Source organism: Sphaerodactylus townsendi, linkage group LG03, assembly GCF_021028975.2.
Source record: "Sphaerodactylus townsendi isolate TG3544 linkage group LG03, MPM_Stown_v2.3, whole genome shotgun sequence".
Classification (NCBI taxonomy): Eukaryota; Metazoa; Chordata; class Lepidosauria; order Squamata; family Sphaerodactylidae; genus Sphaerodactylus; species Sphaerodactylus townsendi.
This window is the reverse complement of record NC_059427.1, coordinates 9,075,814-9,096,981: the sequence shown is the minus strand read 5'-3', so window position 1 is coordinate 9,096,981 and position 21,168 is coordinate 9,075,814. Positions and strand designations below refer to the sequence as shown.

General features: G+C 45.2%; 1 protein-coding gene across 1 annotated transcript in view; it reads left to right on the top strand.

Annotated features, from left to right (window-relative positions):
- LOC125429873 (zinc finger protein 84-like) overlaps positions 1–17,913 on the top strand; it is a 35,157-nt gene extending 17,244 nt beyond the window's left edge. Inside the window, exons 5-11 of the mRNA XM_048491414.1 lie at positions 1,667–2,473; positions 4,806–4,938; positions 5,858–5,928; positions 7,959–8,085; positions 9,063–9,155; positions 10,529–10,693; positions 12,690–17,913. Coding sequence (XP_048347371.1) covers positions 1,667–2,473; positions 4,806–4,938; positions 5,858–5,928; positions 7,959–8,085; positions 9,063–9,155; positions 10,529–10,693; positions 12,690–13,786 — 2,493 coding nt within the window. The 3' untranslated portion in view covers positions 13,787–17,913. The remainder of the gene's footprint in view (positions 1–1,666; positions 2,474–4,805; positions 4,939–5,857; positions 5,929–7,958; positions 8,086–9,062; positions 9,156–10,528; positions 10,694–12,689) is intronic.
- The last annotated feature ends 3,255 nt before the right edge of the window (positions 17,914–21,168 follow it).

Sequence of the window (21,168 nt, the reverse complement as noted above, 5' to 3'; positions counted from 1 at the left end):
GAAAGTGATGGGATGGGGGAATAAAGATCCGGAGAAGGTTGCGGGGTGACCTTGGGCCAGTTGCTTGCTCTCTTGTTGTGTGCTTTTAGGAGGGGCAGAATAAAAATCTCAGTACATAGGCTGCTGTAAAAGGCAAAGGAGCAGGGCAGGGAGGAAGCATGTGGTAACCCCATGTTGTACTCCCAGTCCAGGTAGCCAGAATTTATTTATTTATTGTTTCAATTTCTATACCGCCCGATCCCCGAAGGGCTCCGGTTCAGGTTAGTCAGGTGGACAGGGATCCTCTGATGTTAGAGGAGGTTTTTTTCCTATCTGTCTTTATCTGTCTCTCTCTGGCCCCTTCCACAAAAGCAGAATAATGCACGCTCAATCCTCTTTTACTACTGTTTGAAAGTGGATTTTGCTATTCCACACAGTAAAATCCAGCTTCAAAGTGCATTGAAAGTGGATTGAAAGTGCATTATTCTTCATGTGCGGAAGGGGCCTCTCTCTCTCTCCACGTATCACAGTTTTAAGTTTTATTTTATCCTATTTCTTACTTGGAAAAATAGGGTGTGTTTGTTTTTTTTTAAAAAAGATTGCATGAGAAAGAGAATTCCAGAAAAGTACAGTACTTTAAAAACAAGATTCCTCTGTTTGCTGCCAATACTGGGTCTTACAACAAGAACATAATATTTGTGAAGTGTTAAGAGCACACAAGAAGTGCTACCAAAACAGTATGAATGATGATTGCTTTATAAGGTTAAGGTTTTTTGTTTTCATTAAAGGCTATTGTGGGACTGGGGCATGATGGGAAGTCTTCTTCAAGACTTCTATGTTGGTTCATTCATTTAGAAAGGAATTACTGTATATTTTCCACATTCTCAAAATCCAGTCATTTTTAGGAGGCGCCTGTTTCCACTGGGAAGTGATCCGCTGCCATGCATCTGTTAGTAAGCAATTGCTTCCCTGTCTGTTGAGGGACAGTGTAACTATAGGTATCTGTAGCAAGTTGTCCCCTCTAAGCTGGTAAATAAGATTTTTCTTATTTTAACTGTTAAATTGTGTTTATGAAGTGATTTATAATCTTCCCCTTCCCAAACCCTGTTTAGGTGTTATCTTATTTATAGGCCACCTCATGGTGGATTCCACAAGCTATTTAAAAACCAACAGGTAATTAAGATAATGAAATATTTAAATAAGTTTATAATGAGATTTTTAAAAGTTTCAGTAGCTATTGATATTAGTTAGGGTGGCCTGATCCCGACTGGGAAATTCCTCGCGATCTGGAGATAGAACAATAGGGAGGGAGAATGGAGTTTGGAAAGGAGCATAACCTTAGTGAGGTATTATGCTATGAAGTCCATCCTCCAAACGAACTGCTTTCTCTAGGACAACTGATCTTTGTAGTCTAGAAATCAGTTATAATTCCAGATCTCCAGTCCCCACTTGGAAGTTGGCAGCTGTAGTTCTAGTGATTGCTGTGGGCATTTTTAAAAGAGAATTTGACAATCAAATGGTATCAGAAAATGAATGGTTGTGTTTCCTTTTCTTCAGGGTGAAGTCCTTCCTGTGGGCCTTGAAAGCAATCAGATCCTTTCTTATGACTTCCGGCATGATCTTTCGAACCCAGGCCTTTTTGTGAACGAGCTGAACTTTGGAGTCTGAAGCAAAAAGCTAAAACTTTCCCCTGCAGAAAGAGGCAGGAAACGGACCCACCTGCTTCAAGGGGGAAGTCGTGACAAAAGAAGGAGGTGGGATGGCAACTGTGGACCGCTCATTTCACAATATGCTTGCTTGTGAGTTGCCTGAGGGGATTAAAATGGAAGAGGTGGGTCTCGTGAGTGAGGAAGAAATGGAAAGATGGGAGGAGGCCACAAGTTTTGACCAGGCTGGGACTGCTGAAGAGAGAGCGCCGCCACTAATTAAACAGGAACCAGAGGAAAGGTTGGCTCAGCTCTGGGAAACCCAATGGCAGGAATTTCTGAAGACTCTACAGCCCCATCATGCAGAAAGAGATGACCCACGGGTGCCATGGGATAATAAGATTTCCGACGAGTTATCCTTCGTCGCCTTGAAGAAAGACAGTGACACTGGCCTGCCTCATCAAGTGGAGGGGGCAACCCAGATCTCTCCAGTCCATGAGAGCATCTTGGATGCTGAACATGGCAAGAAATTGAAGGGTGGCCTGCAGGGTGACGAGAATGTCAGCGTAGAGATCCAGCGCAAGCGGTTCAGGCATTTCTGCTACCGAGAGACTGAGGGGCCTCGAGAGGTCTGCAGCCGACTCCGGGAGCTCTGTCACTGCTGGCTGAGGCCTGAAAGATGCACCAAGGAGCAGATCTTGGAGTTGCTGATCCTGGAGCAGTTCCTGACCATCTTGCCTCAGGAAATTCAGAGCTGGGTCAGGGAAGGTGGGCCAGAGACATGTGGTCAGGCGGTGGCCTTGGCAGAAGATTTCCTACTGAGTCGGGAGAAGGATTGGGAAGAACAGGTGAGGACACTGTCAAGGGGGGAGGGGCAGGGGCAGGCCTTCATTGCATGAGATGCTCCACTATACACCCAAAACTTTGTGATTTACTATAGAGTTCTTGTTGAATCCTAGAACATTGTCTCGGTCGATGTTGTCACTTCCAGTTTTGCTCTGGAAGTGACATCACACACTAGCATGGTGCTGAAGAAATTGTTCCTGTCCCCTACATGTTCCTGCCGGCCTGCCAACTACATTTGGCAATCCTAGGCGACACCAAGTTATAACGGTGCCATTAAATGCTTGTCATGTATTCACTTGAGACATTTCTGGTGCTTCAAACCAAGCAGTCAGAATTATTATCCATCCTAGATAGATGATAGCCCAGGGTTTAGGTGTATGGCCAGAAGCTGCCTCCCTGTGTCAAGCAATTGATCAATCTCGCTCAGTATTGCCTCCTCTGATTGGCAGCCCCTCTCCCTGTTCTCACATGAAGACATACCTTTCCCAACACCTGAGCTCTCTTAATATTGGGGGGCTGAAGCTGGGGCATTCTACCTACAATGACGATGAGGGCCTAACAATAAGTTGTATATGTGTCCACTCCGTGTCCTGTCGACTACTCACATGGGCCCAATTTGGATCAGAATTGTGGCATTCAGGAAAGAGGGCCTTGACCCAGCGGTGGGATCCAGCGGGTTCTCACAGGTTCCCGACAGTAGGTTACTAATTATTTGTGTGTGCCGAGAGGGGGTTACTATTTGGTGATTTTGCCACGTGATTTTTGCCTTAGTTACGCCCCTCCTCTCAGCAGTAGCGCGCAGAACTTGAAGAAGTCTAGCAGGAGGTGCACTGGCGTGTGTGGCAGCCTCCGTGCCTGCGTGCACTTCGCTTTCCTTCCAAGCTGACCGGCGCAGTGGCTGCGCCTTCCAAGCCACAGCTCTGCCTAGGAATGCCTCTGCCCTGGAATGCCCGGCCACGTTCCCGTTGTGCCCCGCCCAGCCCCATTGGCGCTACGCCACAGTTTGAATCCCACCACCATGGGAACCTGTTACTAACATTTTGGATCCTAACCCACCACTGCTGCCTTGGACTCCCACTCCCAGCAATCCATTTTTTTTTCTGAACCTAGTAACAGCTCCTCGGGCAGAGCTGCTATTTGGTACTATTGGAGGAGCTTCTAATGTTTGCTTGGGGCCGTAGCAGCTTGAATAGCCTTGGGGAGGGGACGTGGCTGAGTGGTAGCGCATCTACTTGGCACGCAGACGGTCCCAGGTGTGCGTGGTATACACACGTGTTTCACACAAAACACAATATATTGTACTTTCTTGTATTTTTGCCTTTCTCTTTTGTTCCTTGAGACCCTGCCAGTCTGGGGAAATGATACTGACTTTGATGAACCGTCTGTTTCAAGATGAGGCAGCTTCCTCTGTTCAATAGCACAACTTAGCTGGACTTGGGAGTGAAGAAGAAGAAGAAGAGTTGGTTCTTATATCCCACTTTTCTCTACTATGAAGGTGTATCAAAGTGGCTTACAAGCCCTTCCCTTCCTCTCCCCACCACAGACACCTTCTGAGGTAGGTGGGGCTGAGAGGGTTCTCAGAGGACTGTGACGAGCCCAAGGTCACCCAACAGACTTCATGTGTAGGGAAACAAATCCAGTTCACTAGATTAGAGTCCACTGCTCATGTGGAGGAGTGGGAATCAAACCTAGTTCTCTAGAGTCCGCTGGTCTTAACCACTTCCCCAAGCAGAATTGGCCTTGGTTAGTGCTTGGATGGGAGACCACCAAGGAAGACAAGGGCTGCTACATGGAGACAGGCAATGGCAAACCACCTCTGATCTTCTCCTGTCTGGATGGTGTCACCATGAATTGGTTGCGACTTGACAATCAGTTCTTTTTCTTGAGACCATTTCAGCTCAGGGAAATCTTATAGTAGAGACTCTTAAGTCTTTCTCTCTCCTAGGCCCTGTTCCTGATACAAGTCAGACCCTACATGCCTAAGAATTCTGTCCCAAGCATGGAATTCCCAGCAGGTTTAAAGTCATGTAAAATTGCAACCAACTTACAGCAACCCTGTAGGGCTTTCAAGGCAAGAGACCCTCAGAGGTGGTTTGTCATTGCCTATCTCTGCATAGCAGTATTGGATTTCCTTCATGGTCTCCCATCTAAGTACTAAACTGGGTTGACCCTTCTTAGCTTCTGAGATCTAGTGAGACCAGGCTAGCCACCCAGGTCAAGGCAGAAAATGCCATGTCAGGAAGAGCAGACGGAATGAGACTTCTTCCTTTTTGCCTGCCCATTGATTGTTCTGGCAATCTGTCTTGAGTCATTGGATCGTCTCTGGTTTTTCAGGTACTTCTTGGGTTACCTGAGAAGGAGCAGTGGGAAACTGCCATGGATCCACCGTCCTCTTCAGTCATTGAACCAGGTCAGCTCTGTCGAGGAGTGAAAGAGGAAGGGAATGAGGAGGATTCCAGCCTGTCCAGTAAGAATCTCTGTTGGGTTGGACATTCCCTGCTACGCCTTAATTGAATTTTCTTCCAGGTTTCCGTCCATTATCAGGGGATGGATCCATTAGACAGACCATCTTATCCACATTCCAGTTTTATCTACCTTTTCCTTGCAAAAAACCCCCGAGGGACGCGATTCTACAAACTTCTGTTAGATTGTGTGTGTGTTTTCTGTGCAATATCTTCCTTGATTCCCGTCTTCACTTTTTCACACATGCTTCATTTCACACTATATTCTTGGCTAGGTCAGATTTATCGAATGAAATGGGAGTGGGTGGATAAAACTTGTTTCCTTTTTCATACAGTTCTGTGCTTTATTATAATTTTATTTATTTTATTTACACCCCAGCCTTTCTCCCCAGTGGGGACCCAAAACAGCATGTGGCTGGCACAAGTTCACCCGGAAAGTTTCTAAGGCTCAATGAGATATGATCAGAGTCTCCCAGATTCTCACTCAACATTTTATCCACTACACCAGTGGTTTCCAACCTGGGGTATGCGCCAGAGCGTTTGGTGGTATGCAAAAAGAATTATGTCATGGGTTTGCTAATATGAGGATACAATTTTAGGGAACTAGGTTGCCAAGGGATACACAAGTGAAAAAGGTTGGGAACCACTGTACAGCGACTTTGCCAACATTGTATTTTCCCACTGTCCTTGCTGCTGCTCTCTTCTTTTGCAGCCCAAAGTAAATGTTTACTAAAAAGTTGTGTGTGTTTTTTCATGGTGTCTGGGGAAAAAATTAAGAGTGTTATTTCTGTGTCTTGCATTGGGGTCAGCTTGATCTCTGTATCGACTTAGTGATATATTTGCGGGGCGGGGTGGGGTGGGGCGCTTTTCAGAGAAGGACTAACTTTATCATAACTGTTTCTATCATCTTTCTCTCCTGGTTAGTCAGTGGAACAACACCCCTGAGACTAGATTCTGTTTCATCTCCTCTCTGCACTGCTCTGGATCCAGCTCAGGTAAGGATGGGGCAGAGGCAGAGAGGGGAGGCTGCTAAGGGGACATAGAATGGCTTGTGATGAACTTGGAAGTCACTAGATGATTGTGGGGGGCGGTGCTGCTTCCTTAGTGTTCTAGGGCGGAGGTCTCCATTCTGTGGGCCATGGTACACCACCTGTTGGATTATACGGCACTGTAGGGCTGCCTTTTTGATTTTGCTGCTTTTGTAACCCTATACCCCCTGCTTCTCCTGACATGCATGCTTAAAGGAGTGGCAGGACAGTAGGTTGAGCATTTATGTTATGGTGAGCATTTCCCCTTTGGCTTGTTCTTTACAATGGTTCCTGATCCCCAATTCCCCGGGTCTGCTGCCCCCTAATCCTGGCCTTGACACCAGTGAATTCCTATTCTGTCTCCCCTGACTTCTTGTCGTGTGAAGATGGTGTCACGTGACTTCTTGGCACATGCTTGCAACTCAGTAGGTCTTATACATCTACCTGGGATTAAAGGTGGAAGTCTGGGCCTGGAAAGGTCTGAAGACCATTGGCCAAGGAGATGAAATTATTCTCCCCTCCTCTTTCTTCCTGCTTACTGAACTTCATGTATTTATTTTATTCAATTTAATGCCCTGCCCTCCCCGGCCAAAGCTGGGCTCAGGGAAGCCAACACACATTTTAAAACACAGCCTTAAAGTTTGTTGTTAACAAATAATAACTAGAACATTCCAATATATATCTATATATATATAAAGCTAACAGTGTTTTTGTTGATGACCATATACCTCAGTAACTGCTGGGCCAATTCCTCTGAAAATTCCCAGCCACTATAGTCAGCCAGGCGAGAGTGTTTTTAGATGTTCACATAGTTCTATGGGAATGTTCAGGAGTAAGCTCGGTACAGCAACTGTGACATACTTTGAATGGCTGCGTCGCGCCCCTCAGAGGATTTCCTCAGAAGCGACACCCATTGCCACCAACCAAACTTACTCCCAGCCAGCCTAGATGTGTGGGAGGGGTGCCTGTCCATTCCCCCCCAAGGAATGCAGGCACACACATCAATGACATTGCACAGTGTCAGGCTGCGTTTTTGCATGAGCACGTACTGCTGGCCTCTGCAATTGATTTGCTGCTACTGTTCCTTTTCCATTTCACCACAATAAGCCACAGCAACGTGTGGCTGGGCCCTGCTAGTAAATTATAAATTACAAACTTGTGAGTGTATGGGATATGGGGGGAACGCTGGAAAAGAGGAACATGAAATGGATTGAGGACCCGAGATGGACTGAGTCAGACAAAGAAGCCCTAAGTTTGTGAGACCTGAGCAAGCCTGCTAATGAGAGGATGTTCTGTAGGTCATTAATTAATAGGGTCACTACGGCCCCTTCTGCACATGCAGAATAATGCACTTTCAATCCACTTTCAATGCACTTTGAAGCTGGATTTTATTTGTTCGGAATAGCAAAATCCACTTTCAAACAATTGTGAAAGTGGATTGAACGTGCATTATTCTGCGTGTTCAGAAGGGGCCTGTAAATCGGAAGCTGCTTGATGGCATTGAATGCACAAGGTCTTCAAAGTGTTTCCGCCCATTTCAGCAATCCTTACTTAATCCTTCAATCAGGAAAATGGACCAGGGGCTGGAGTAGGATCTTAACTGTCCTCTCACTCTGCACTCCTGATCTGAATCAGATTTTTTTTAAAAATGATGGCAAGCAGAACTCCTGGCTAGATTCTGATCACAAATTCAAACCAGCGTCTCATTGGCCTTGCTTTTGTGTTTCCCCGTGGCTGTCTTCATTGGAAACAGGGTGCTGGGCTACAGATGCTGTTGGCCTGCTCCAGCAGCATTGCCTGAGGGCCTCTCCGTCAGTGTATTTGTACCTGGGTAAAAGTAGGGCAGTTGGGGAGGGAATCCTCCTTGCTTGTATTCTTCATGACATGGCTGTACCACTATCACACCCTGAGTAACAAGTGCATTACTAGCGAAGAAGGTGGGCTCTCCTGTCATTCCTGGACAAGCCAGGAGAAGGTAACACTTTCTCTGTTTTCAGGGCCAGGTGAGTTTTGAAGAGGTGGCCGTTTGTTTCTTTGAGGAGGAATGGGCCCTGCTGGATCAGAGCCAGAGAGCTCTGTACAGGGAAGTCATGATGGAGAACTACAAAGATGTGGCTGCTCTGGGTAAGGATCTCTCTTCCCTTCTTGGTAGATGTTGAAGGGAAAGGACATTTTCTCCGAGGGAACTGATCTCTGCCACTTGCAAATCAGTTGTAATAGTAGATCTCCCGCTACCACCTGCAGGCTGGCAACCTCATTTCCCAGTATGCCCAGAATCCTGCTGATCAGGCATGATTTTAAAATTCCATGCTTGAAATTTTATTCTTTGGCATATGTGGGCCGGATTTGGATCTGCACCTCATCCTATATCAGTGATGGCGAACCTTTTCGAGCCCGAGTGCCCAAATTGCAACCCAAAACCCACTTATTTATTGCAAAGTGCCAACACGGCAATTTAACCTGAATACTAAGGTTTTAGTTTAGAAAAACGGTTGGCTCCGAGGCATGTGTTACTCGGGAGTAAGCTTGGTGGTAGTCGGTGGCTTTGCTTTGAAGCAACCATGCAACTCTTCCAACGGGTGAATCACGACCCTAGGAAGGTTTACTCAGAAGCAAGCCCCATTGCCAGCAACCAAGCTTACTTCCAGGTAAAGGATCATGCTTTAGTTCTTCACATGAAAATCAGTGGGGTTTAACAGCACTTAATAAGGTTACCTACACTGCTTCCCCAAAACTAGGTCTTGGGTTTAATGCTTATAATCGAGCCCAGCGGCCCAGGCCAGCCTAGATGTGTTGGGGGGGCACTCTGTTTGTGTGTGCCCACAGAGAGAGCTCTGAGTGCCACCTCTGGCACCCGTGCCATAGGTTCATCACCACTGTCCTATATGGAGAGGGAGCTTAAAACTCCCTCCCCATGTGTTTTCCAGGGCTGAATTGGCCCTGGTATGCCCAGGAATCAAATTTTTGAGCAGTGAACTCCCAGTGTATGTCTGATGACAGGATTCGAGATGGACCCATGCATTTGGATTTCAATTTTTATCCTGCTTTTGTATTTGAAAGTGCCAGGATTATCTAGTTGTGTTCCATTTCCTCCTATAAAGGACTTTGGATTCCCAAACCAGATCTTGTCTCTTGGCTGGAAGGAGGAGAAGATGCCTTTATCCATGATTACAAGGAAACAGAAAAAATTGCAGGTGGGTTAATTCAAGTTTGAGACATCTGGAATCTTCTCTGAGGGCTGGTGGGTTTTGGTTTCATGCCCATGATAAATCGACCTATTTGTTTTTAAGAAAAACGTTTCTACAACTATTTTATCTGTCAAAATGCCCACATGTATGTGCAGCATCTTGGCAATTTGTCAGTGATTTATTTCAGATGTTTTCAAAAGTGTTTGTTCCTGAAGTATTGCTTTTATTGAGCAACATTGTTTATTCCCAGAGACATAAACACAAAGTCAAATCTGATTGACTGTGCAATATTGGACCATCATCCATTGTCATTCTATGAGCTCAGGATCAGCCATGTGAGTGATCCAGGAAGCTCTGTCCTCACTCTCAGTTGGCTTAATTTGCTTATGTAGCATCTTGACTGATATCACAGCTACTAGATTATGTCTATCTGATTGGCTAGGCAAATCTACAAAGAAAGGTGTTCCTTGACATCCTACATGGGGGAGGCCAGGAGCTCATCTCCTCTGTTGGCTCCTGAGATGTCCCAGCAGTCAATGCAACATGGTCTTGCTACTATTATAAAGCTATGTACCCTTACAATATCCTGTATATACTTGAGTATGAGCCGACTTTTTCAGCACATTTTTATGCTGAAAAAACCATCCTCGGCTTATACTCGAGTATATACAGTAATTCCAAGATGCGGTCGGAGCTGGGGCTGCTGTGGGGATCTGGTAAGCATGTTGCTGCTTTTTTTCTAACCATAGAGCCGTAAAAACAAGCTGTAAGGACAGCCTGCATAGCATTACAACTAGTGTGTGTGTGTGTGTGTGTGTGTTTGTGTGTGTGTGTGTGTGTGTGTGTGTGTGTGTGTGTGTGTGTGTGTGTTAGGCTGGCATGGCTATGAATCCCAGAATTATTCTACATTTGGAGGAAACCAGTGGTTCATTTGTGTTCCTAGAGTGCTGGAAAGCTGCTCATCCCTTATGCAAACTCTGTTAAGCAACTCTATCTCATCTTGCTCCCAAATCTTCTGGTTTTAGCTGCTACTGAGTCAAGTTCGAAGGCTTGTACTCGAGTCAATAAGTTTCCCAGTTTTTTATGGTAAAATTAGGTGCCTCGGCTTATATTCGGGTCGGCTTATACTCGAGTATATACAGTATACCCACTTCTCTTCCAACCATTTGTCCCTGCTGTTTTTTCAATCTTTTTTCTGTGGCTACGAAGATTAGAAACATCTGTATTACTTTTTAGAGAGAGAAAATTCAGAGTGTTGTTGCTTTCAAGACATGATATCACATTCTCCAATGATACAATTTAATAACAGTCATGAACTGTCCACTCGTGGGAGAGGAGAAACCTTCAGTTGTCCTGGTTTTTTCTCTATCTTTTGACAGATGATACAACTATGAGTGATATCAAAGAGGAGGATCTGAAACTAGAAATATTTAGGTCAGAAGAATCATCGGTGATTTTCCCTGGAAGATTTCAAGAAGATGTTTCCTTGCCAGCTCTGCAGCACTGTGAGAGTGAGTGGCCCATTCTGCAGAGGGACCTCAGTGGTAAAAATCCTTCTTTAATAAGAGCCCTGCTGGATCAAACCAGTAGTCCATCTCCTCCAGCATCTTGTCTCAACACAGTAGCCAGCCAGCGGCCCATCACTCATTGAACACTTACCTTAGGCCTTTTAGCTGCGCGGTGGGCCTGAAGTGTGGATGGCTAGCATTTCTCTGTTTACATGCGAGGAGGCAGCCCATACTCCTCACAGGTTGTCTCAGCAGGCCTCTGTTTCCTGGTTCTTTTAACTCTGCCCCTCTTAAAGGCACAGATCTCATAACACTCAGTAGTCCCAATACTGTAGAGCTGATATTCCTATCCCCTTCCTCTTCACAAGCACTTTCTCTCTCTCTCTCTTTCCCTCCCCCAGCCTCTCTCTCACTGCTGCTGCGGAAGAGAGGCTTGTTTTTTAAAAAGAGACTTGTCTAAAAAAAATTTTTTTAAGCCCTCTCAATCATCAGGGAGGGCAGAAGCAGAGCTGGGGAGGTAGACTGGAGCCAGAAGCAGACCCTGCTTGTGCTGTTCCTTGCAAAAGCCAACTCTGTTATATTGATACATTGATATGAATGTTTAGAGAAGAAGGAAAGAGCCAGCAACATGGAAGGGGAGGGGGGTGAATGGGAAGGCATGGATGGCAATGCCAGGAGTGGGAAGGGTAAAGCTAGGCAGGCTGACCATGGTCGGAGGGAAGAAGTCCAGGGTAAAGCTGTGCTTACAAGAAAATCTCCCCACTCTGACAGCAAAGCAAAATTAAATTCGTGTGATCTCACTTGCTGCGGGAAGTCTAGAAAGTGAAAGTGGGGCTTGAGGAAATATGTCTTTACAAGAAATATTGCTGCAACATACATTTGTCCCCATTGTGCAGCTGATGTTTTGTGCGTAGTCAGTCAGTTACTCTGCAAGGCCAACAAGAGGGTACAGAGGCCCAAAGTGTTCTTCTGATATTGTCTCTCGGCACAGGGATTCAGGGGTTGACTGCCTGTGTATATGGAAGATCCTTTAGACATCATGGCCACTGATAAACCTCCACAAATCTGTCTGTGCGAAAGGTCCTGGATACAGTGTCTGGGGTATCACAGGGTTCTGTCCTGGTCGCAGTGCTATTCAATATTTTTATAAATGACTTGGATGATGGAATTGAGGGCATGCTCATCAGAGCACGTAAAAGCTTTGACTCTCGAAAGCTTATATCCCCAAAATCCTGTTGGGCTCAAATGTGCCACTGGACTTGTGTCTAGCTCTTCTATTGCAGACCAACATAGGTGCCTAGTATTTCAAATTGCACGAAGAGCTTCATGCCCTGAGATCCAAGGAACACCTCTGTTCCCTTTCAAAATAGTTTGGTAACTGGTCTGCCTCTAGGGCTAAGGCACTGATGACTGGACAATGTAGTGACATTGGTCATTGTCTTTGGAAAACTTTTAAAACAAAGGCTGAGGCCTGCTGAACACACAAGAAGTTGCCTTATGCCAAACCAAACCCTTGGCCCATCCAAGTCAGTACAACCTACTGAGACCAGCAGCCACTCCAAAGTCCTAGGCTAAGGTTCTTTTCAGGGACCTTCTGCATACCAATCTGACACTCAGTCACTGATCTATGAACTATGAGAGATACAGAGGTTCAAAAGAAACAGACATGAGTATTACAACACAGGAAATGGGTGGATTAGACATTATAGTCTCTGAGAAAAGTCCCGGTGGTCTGGGGTCTGTCCCCTCCCAAGCCAGGTTAGCGCTGTTGTGCAGGGGAGCTCTGCAGGGGTGGACCATGAGCTGATTTTTTTTCTTCTCCTCTGAGAGGGTGGTACTGGGACAGGCTATGGACAGGACCCTTTTCTAGGGTCCATTTTCCTCCCTCCTGGACTGCACCTAACTGCAGAAAATGTCCAGATTGAAAGGAGAAGGCCTTCCAGTGTCTCGACAATTCGTTCTGCTGCTTCTCCTCTTTCTCACAGTCACATGACATGACCCTGGTCCATTTTTTTCCCTCTCATCTCAACAGGTGATGGGACAGCCAGTGAGAATGAGGAGGGGATGACTCACCAGGACTGTTCTGAGTCAGCAGGATCACTGGGGATGTTCTTGGGAGGATCCCAAGGGGAAGTTTCGGTGAAGGCAGAGCCTTGTGATCACAGATATGAGTCCGACAGGCAGCAGTGGCACCAAGCTGCAAAGATGTGGGGCATATCTATCCAGAAAGTGGAAAACATCACAGCGGATCACCTGACCATCGTTCCCTCTGGGGAGGAAAGCCACATGTGCCGCAAATGCGGGCAGACGTTTGAACACCAGTCGGGACTTATCGTACACCAAATGATACATACGGCAGAGAGGCCCTACGAGTGTCTTGAGTGCGGGAAGAGCTTCTGCCAGAGGGAGAACCTGCTTGCACACCAGAGAATCCACCTGGGGGTAAGGCCCTATGAATGCCTCCAGTGCGGGAAACACTTCAGCACTAGGTCCCATCTCATTACCCACCAAAGAATCCACACAGGTGAGAAGCCCTATTCATGCCTTCACTGTGCAAAAACCTTCAGCAACAAGTCATCCCTTGTCACCCACCAGAGAATCCATACAGGAGAGAAGCCTTACGAATGCCCTGAGTGTGGGAAAAGTTTTTGTCAGAGTGGCCAGCTGATCAGGCACCAAAGAATCCACACAGGGGAGAAGCCCTATGCCTGCCCACAGTGTGGGAAAAGTTTCTGCCAGAGAGGACAGCTGATCAGGCACCAGAGAATGCACACAGGGGAGAAACCTTATGAATGCCTCCAGTGCGGGAAGAACTTCAGCAGGAAGTCATACCTTGACATTCATCTCCGTATGCACACAGGGGAGAAGCCATATGGGTGCCTGGAGTGTGGGAAAAATTTCTGCCAGAGTGCCCAATTGATCCGGCATCAAAGAATCCACACAGGGGAAAAGCCTTTCGAGTGCTCTGAGTGTGGGAAAAGCTTCTTCCAGAAAGAAAAGCTGGTAAGGCATCTGAGGACCCATGTGGAATCAAAGCCATATGAATGCTCTTTGTGTCAAAAAACCTTCATAAGGCAAGATAAACTCTTCAATCATCAGAAAACTCATATGGAATTCGAAACATTATAAGTTTTTTTTTTAATCTTGCAAGTGTGGCAAAATGGGTCTTATTTTAGGTAGAAAATCCTTGCTGTGGCTGCAGCCCTTTCCAAATATAAGAAAATGATACATTAATGCAGTTTACGAATTGGATTACAAAGTCTAGGAAGGGAAGGAAAAAAGGTGCTGTGGGAAAATACATTTTATTTATAGTTATTTATCCCTGTATGTTTGTCACTCTGCTATATCAGGGGAATCTGTAAAGTAGCTGTCCCTCTGTTTTCTTGCCATAATATAATGGACAGGTGCCTCCAGACATTCATAAACAGGACAGAAAGGCAACAGCTATCACTGTTGATTGTTTGGAGAATTATTCTTCTACATCTCAGATTTCACCTGTTTGATAATCTACATGGATGAGGAGATCTTTATTGTCTAAATCAACGTACAGAAGCATCTCACAAAACATTCTTGAAACAGCTCAAATAGTGGTGAACGTGATATTCAAAGATTTTAATGCAGGAAACCCATTTCAAGTTGGATATATAAACTAGAGATCTCTTTTCAGTCTTGAGTTTGTGGGTCTCTATCAGCACCACTCCTGTATATATTAACCCATTCCAGTGCAATATTTGTGCCAGCTTTCAGACATGGGAATGACTCCCTAGGTGGCCACTGTGTCTCTCTAAGTGGTAATCAGTGCTGTAACGAAACTTCATTTGGTCAGAAAGATGTAAATGGATAAGACTTTACAAGGAAAAGGTTTGTTAACTGACATTTAGAATGTGCCATTTGGTGGTCTCGTGGTTGCTAGCCCCACCTCCTCTTCTACTTCTGGTGCCAATTCCACTTCTGCCACCATCTCCTCTTCTTCTGCTGTCATCATCAACCCCATTCTTTTGTGGCTGCGCCTCCAAACAGTGACGGCCCCAGTGCTTTCAGAACCACTTGGCAGTTTGGAGAATAAACTCAGGAGTCGGACAGATCCAGGGCAAATAATTTTGGCAAATAATTCAAATCAGTTTAAAGTTGCAGCTTTTGACTCAGCATTCAATTGGTGGAGGAAAAGGGTCTGTCTGGAATGCTCACTCATTTCAGGTACAACTGTCCTTTTAGGCCTAAAGTCGAGCAAGAGGACTGGGTGGTGATTGCCTGCTTAACACAAGGGTATTGAGAAAACTGTAACCAGTTGTAATGGCAGCCTGCCATGAGGATTGCAGAAAAATCAGCTTGGGATCCTTACCTACATTTTTCCGTAATGTTTACCATAATTTCTGGACACTGGAAATAGCAGAGAATTGTAAGATTCCCCATCACTGTGTCCCCTCAATGCCTCACCTGGAATCCTGACCACACACAGCTGGTATCACAACTATCATGCATGAACTTGCCAATCAGAATGACAGCAGTTCTTCAGGTTGAGGTCTGTCCTACCACCTACTGCCTGACCCTTTCTGTTGGAAATGATTGACCCTGAGATCTTCTGTGTGCCAAGGAGATGCTCTACCACTGAACGATGGTCCTCCCATGAGCTCCTCCTCCCGATGTCTGGATGTAAAGACCCTTTTGAATCCCGTGGAGAGCATGTGGCTGACCCTGCCACACACACACACACACACCCTTTTCAAACTCTGCCTGTGTTACAGAACGCACAGAAGATAGGTCTGTAAGATTGCGTCCTGCCATTTCCTCATACTGCAGCACTCTACAGACAACAAGTCAAAAATGTCACCCAAGACACTTATTTCTGTCTTGCTTTTCTCCCCAGTTTGGACTCAAAGCAGCTTAGAACATTGTTCACTCTTCCTTTGTTCTCTCTCAATAACAACCCTATATGGTAGGCCAGGTTGAGAGGTGGCGATGGTTCCAGGGTCACCTAGTGAGCGTCCATGGTAAAAGTGGGAATTTGTGGGGAATTTGCTCACAATCCTACTCAGCTACTGGAATCAACACACCACGCTGGCTCTCTTTTTTTCCTGTACCACAAACTGAGTTGCATCAGGTTGGCCAAAAGGTTCCAGATGTCAAGCAGTACTTTAGACAAGCCATAAAAGTATCCCTTTGGTTAGCCTCATGCCATAGGTTATTGCCAATATCATAGCCCAGGATAGAAGTAGAATACTTAAAGATACTCTGTGCCATCACCTGCTCAGGCTGCAGGTCAGTCTGGAAAAAAAAAAGAAAGAAGATATTCCACAGATCATAAAAAAGTTTGCCTGAGAGCAGAATAGCTCTTTCAGATAGTTCCAAGAGGTCTGGTGCACTGAAAATGTTGCTGACTCTTTATCTTTCTCACACCATTTACTACTTCTGAAAGGCCCTTAGATTAAAAAAAAACCCCTTTGCTGTGCGGTGTCTAGGGCTGGTAGTCAAGAAGCGCAGCTCAAGAATTGCTGGGATCCAGGCCCATGCCAAACAGGGCTTATCAAATCATGCCATAGCAAAAACACCTTTTAGACAGCCCCAATCTTTAACCTCTTCCATTCCCCAGTCAAAAGTTCAGCATCTGGCTTAAGTGGGGAATGGTTTCATGATTTCTTTACAGTATGAGCTCTAACATTTATTGCCAAATTGATCCCCTTTCGTACATGTTTGCTCCACCGACATTGCTCCAGGGAGTTACAGTGAAGAAACAATCGCTCATTGAGCAAAAACCAATTGTCTGAACCTGCCTGCTTCATTTGGTTAGTAAAGCCAATCCAAGAACAAGGTTGATTTGGATTTTTGGCCCAGGGTACAGATTCCTGTACTTATGATGTAAGGATCTGTATCCCTTCACCGTGAGCTGTGAAGTGTGTACTCCCCACTGCTGCTTGTATTAATGGTCTTGGTATTTCCAGTGGTGAGATCGGGCTGCTGCTTTTTGTGCTACTTTGCAACCGCCATGGACTTGCTACAATCTACTGACCTTGCCTGGCAAATCAGCCCAAAGTGGTTGGTGGAAACTGACCGATGAACTGAATCGGATGAAGGGACAGCGTTCCGCCTCTGAGGAACTGAGTTTCAAGGGGAAAGGATGGTTGCTATTGCAACACCGCGGCAAAGTTTTTTTTCCTACTGAAGCAAAAAAAAGTTTAAACCTTCCACTGTGATTGTCGAAAGATTGTTTTGAGTCTGAGGTGGGATCACAGCTCCAAGGAAACTTGTCAAAATTACCGCCTCCTGGCTTGTCAGGTTAGGCCTGTTGTTACTGATTTCTTGCTGTTGTTTCGTCCTGTAATTACCATCCCCTTCCATGTCAAAATCGAGGCATAATTATGTGCTCCTTCTCAAAAGGAGACTTGAAATTTGTTACTGACTTTATTGGTACCAGCCCTTTTCTCAGCAGGGACCTGTAACAAGTTACATCCATCTCCTGTCCTCCGTTTTAAATTCCCAACATCCTGTGAGGTAAATTAAGGTGTCAATGTGTGACTTGTTCAAGGTCGCCCAGCAGAGTAGGGATTCAAATGTGGGCGTCCCAGATCCACATCTGACACTCTGACTGTTGGTTCCTTGATAAAACTGGGCCTGTGAGTGCCCATTTTGAGTAATTTTAGATCCTTGCCTACAAATCTAAGGTTCCAGCAGGTGGGCACAGAGTCAGTACAAGTTTGATAAATCTTTAAAGTGGGGAAAGAGACAAAGAAATCATAAATATGGCTGGACCTATTTGTTGCCTGAAGTGGAGAAACCAAATGACACTCCTCTTTCGCTCTAATAAGCAGGGGATACAATCCCTCTGTGCCAACTCCACTGAAATGAATATTCAGTTCTTTTTCCGTGAGTCTTACACAAGGTGTTCATCCCAGTTGTGCCTCATATGTTAGATCTTTTTGTCTCTGCTCCCCAGAACCTAAAAGCACCCATTGTTCAATGCCTGAGGTGATTATTTCCCCCTGTCTCAGGGTACAGCCATCTCTACTCTGGCCACTGCTGTCCATTTTCATGAAGGGAATGATATGTCCTGATCTATGTTAATGGCTTCTAGTTTGTCACTAGATTTTTTAAATAGATTGATTAGTAACGTGCCTTGCTCTTAATCAGTGTGCATTCATTAAACAGACAGTCTGTAAGCACTTAGAAGGGAATATTGTGATCACTAAAAGTCATCCTGGGTTTCTCAAAAACAAGTCATGCCAGACTAATCTTATCTCTCTCTTTTTTAAGAGTGACAAGCTTGGTAAATGAAGGGAATTCTGTGGACATAGCATACCTTAATTTTAGAAAGGCCTTTGACAAGGTGACCCATGATATTCTTGCAAGCAAGCTAGTTAAATGTGGGCTAGACAATGCTACTGTTATGGATTGACTGACCAAACCCAAAGGGTGCTCACTGCCCACCAATGGCTCATCTTCATCTTGGAGAGAAGTGACTAGTGGAGTGCCACAGGATTCTGTCCTGGGCTCACTGCTATTCAATATTGTTATCAATGACTTTGATGATTGAATAGAGGGCATGCTAGTCAAATTTGCAGATGACACCAAATTAGGAGGGATAGCTAATACCCCAGAGGATAGGGTCGGATTAGAGAGCTCAGCCAAAACTAAACAAATGAATTTCAACAGAGATAAATGTAAGATTCTACACTTAGAAAAAATGAAATGCAAAGATACAGGATGGGTAGCACCTGGCTTGACAACAGTACATGTGAAAGGGATCTGGGAGTCTTAATAGACCACAAACAACATAAGTCAGCAGTGTGATGCAGCAGCCAAGGAAGCCAATTCAATTCTGGAGTGCATCAGTAGGAGTATAGGGTTTAGATTGAGGGACATAATAATACCCTATTCTGCATTGATCAGACCTCACCTGAATACTGTGCTCAGTTCTGGGCATTGCAATTCAAGAAAGAATATTGACAAACTGGAATGGGTCCGGAGGAAGGCAACCAAAATGGCAAAAGGTCTGGATTCCATGCCCTTAGGCAACTGGGTATATTTAGTCTTGAGGAGATAAGATTAAGGGTTGACATGCTAGCCATGTTTAAATATTTGAAGGTATGTCATGCTGAAGAGAGAGAGAGCTTGTTTTCTGCTGTTCCAGAGACTAGGACAAGGAGTAATGGATTCAAGGTAAAGGAAAAGAGATTCCACCTAAACATCAACTTCCTGACATTTAGGACTGTTTGACAGTAGGATCTGCTGCCTCAGAGTGTGGTGAAGTCTCCTTCTGTCAGGAGTGCTTTGATTGTGTATCCCTGCATGGTAGGGAGTTGGACTGGGTAACTCTTGTGATCTCTTCCTACTCTGATTTTAGCTAAGGATAGATTACCCTCACTCAAACACATATGTAGAAAAAAAATATAAAGCTACTCAATGTGTTTCTCCCCATCTCACTGTGGGAAGCCCTAGATGAGCATATCAGATATGTGCATTGTAATGAAGTAAAATGTTATTTTGCTTGACCAGTGTTTGTATATGATATTTGTTGAGTGACCCAATGCCATGATGGCATTCAATGCTTTTGGTATTATTTTCTTCAATAAATGATCTGAGCTTTAAAAGTGGTCCAGGGTTGAAATACAGAGCGGATACTTTTCCTCATTGTCTGGCTGGAGAAGGATCGAACTTTTGAGCTAGAAACAAAGGAAAGTCTCATATTAATTTTCTTTGGGATACTTTTCAGGGCAGGCATGTTGGATCTGTGCTCCTCCAGAGCCACTGAGTCATGTCCATACCTGAATGCAGAAAGAACTGATGGTATGACTGAATGTAGACTTTGTCCTAAATGCTACAGAGTAATGAGGACCTGTTTGTTCAGATGTACCATCATTTGATTGAGAAAGTTCTCATGGGAACTTCCCCTAATGGTGCAGTAAGTGAGTGAAGAGAAACCACGTGTTGTTCAAAGAGGGGCTGTAGCTCAGGGGCAGAATTCCCAACATCTCCAATTAAATAGGGTTGGGTAGTCAGTGAGGCAGGAGACCCCAGAGAGCCACAGCCAATCAGAAGAGACCATGGTTAGCTACCACAGTTCCCTGACTCTGTAGAAGGCAGTGTGACGCGTGTTCTCTTTTCCCCTTCCGAATCATTGTTTCCCTTTCAGAAGCCAATATCAAGAACAGTTGTGGTACAGACAGCCATAAAGTTGCATAAGAACATACGAAAGAGCCTGCTGGATCAGACCAGAGTCCATCTAGTCCAGCACTCTGCTACTTGCAGTGGCCCACCAGATGCCTTTGGGAGCTCACATGCAGGTTGTGTAAGCAATGGCCTGCTGCTGCTGCTGCTGCTGCTCCCGAGCACCTGGTCTGCTAAGGATCCTACATCCTGTAGGAATTCTGAAATAGCAAGCCAGCAAAGGCAGAGAATTCTGAAAAACCATATTTAAACAGTGAAAAGGCCCTTTTTAATTGTCAGTTCAGAAGTAACATACTGCAAATGTTCAAAACAGCCTTCCACTTGTGTGTCCTATTTGTTTCTGAACAGAGAAAAGGGCAGCTTGCCTATGCCCAGAGGCAAGGTCCTTTTCATTCTATTCATGCTCAAACCCTACTTTATTCTGCATTTCGAAAAAGCACTCTGCATATGCCCAGAGACAGAGTCTTGAATTTATCCTGAATTTATAAAAATCACTCTGCAATTGACTTATACTGACCCCACAGGATATTCAAGACAAGAAGCAGGTGGTTTGCCTGACTCTGTGCAGCAGCCTTGGACTTCCTTAGCTGTCCCCCAGCAAAGTACTAACCGGGGCTAACCACATTTAGCTTCCTAGATCTGAAGAGACTGGGCTAGCCTGGGCCATCCAGGTCAGGGCATCCAGAGCACCAGTGCTGGTTAGGGTGGGACCATGACCCTCTGGTAGAACCTCTGATTTGCCTTCAGAAGGTCACCTGTTGAGTTCTAGCATCTCCAGTTCAAAGGATCAGGTAGGAAGTGATGTGAAAGACTTTGGCCTGGGATCTGGAGAGATCCCTGCTCTGGCTGATGGCCATATTCACCTTGATAAACCAAAAGTGTGACTATGTCGAAGGTGGTTTCATACATTCAAGCAAAAGGATTGTCTAAACAGACAACTTCTCAACAACTCAATCTACTGATGTCCAATTTCTGCCTTTGGCTCCCCCCCGCCCATCCCCATCCTGCAAGTTACCACACAATGCTGTAGCCACAAACCTGAACTGCACAGCCTTTTTGCTTCAGCGAAGTGGAAGAACGTTGAAGCATTCTGTCAGGCTTGTGATCAGGAGGGACAAACTTCAAAGTCTCCCTCAAAGCTACAATTCATGCCCAAGCACACGTATGCAAAACGCCATTTGTGACTGTAGTTGGTTTATTTAAGAAAGGAATGTGTAGGAGGGGGAACCAAGTTAAAGTATTCCCTGTCCACGGCTATTATCTGTGGTGCCCAAGAAGAAGAAGAAGAAGAGTTTGGATTTATATCCCCCCTTTCTCTCCTGCAGGAGACTCAAAGGGGCTGACAATCT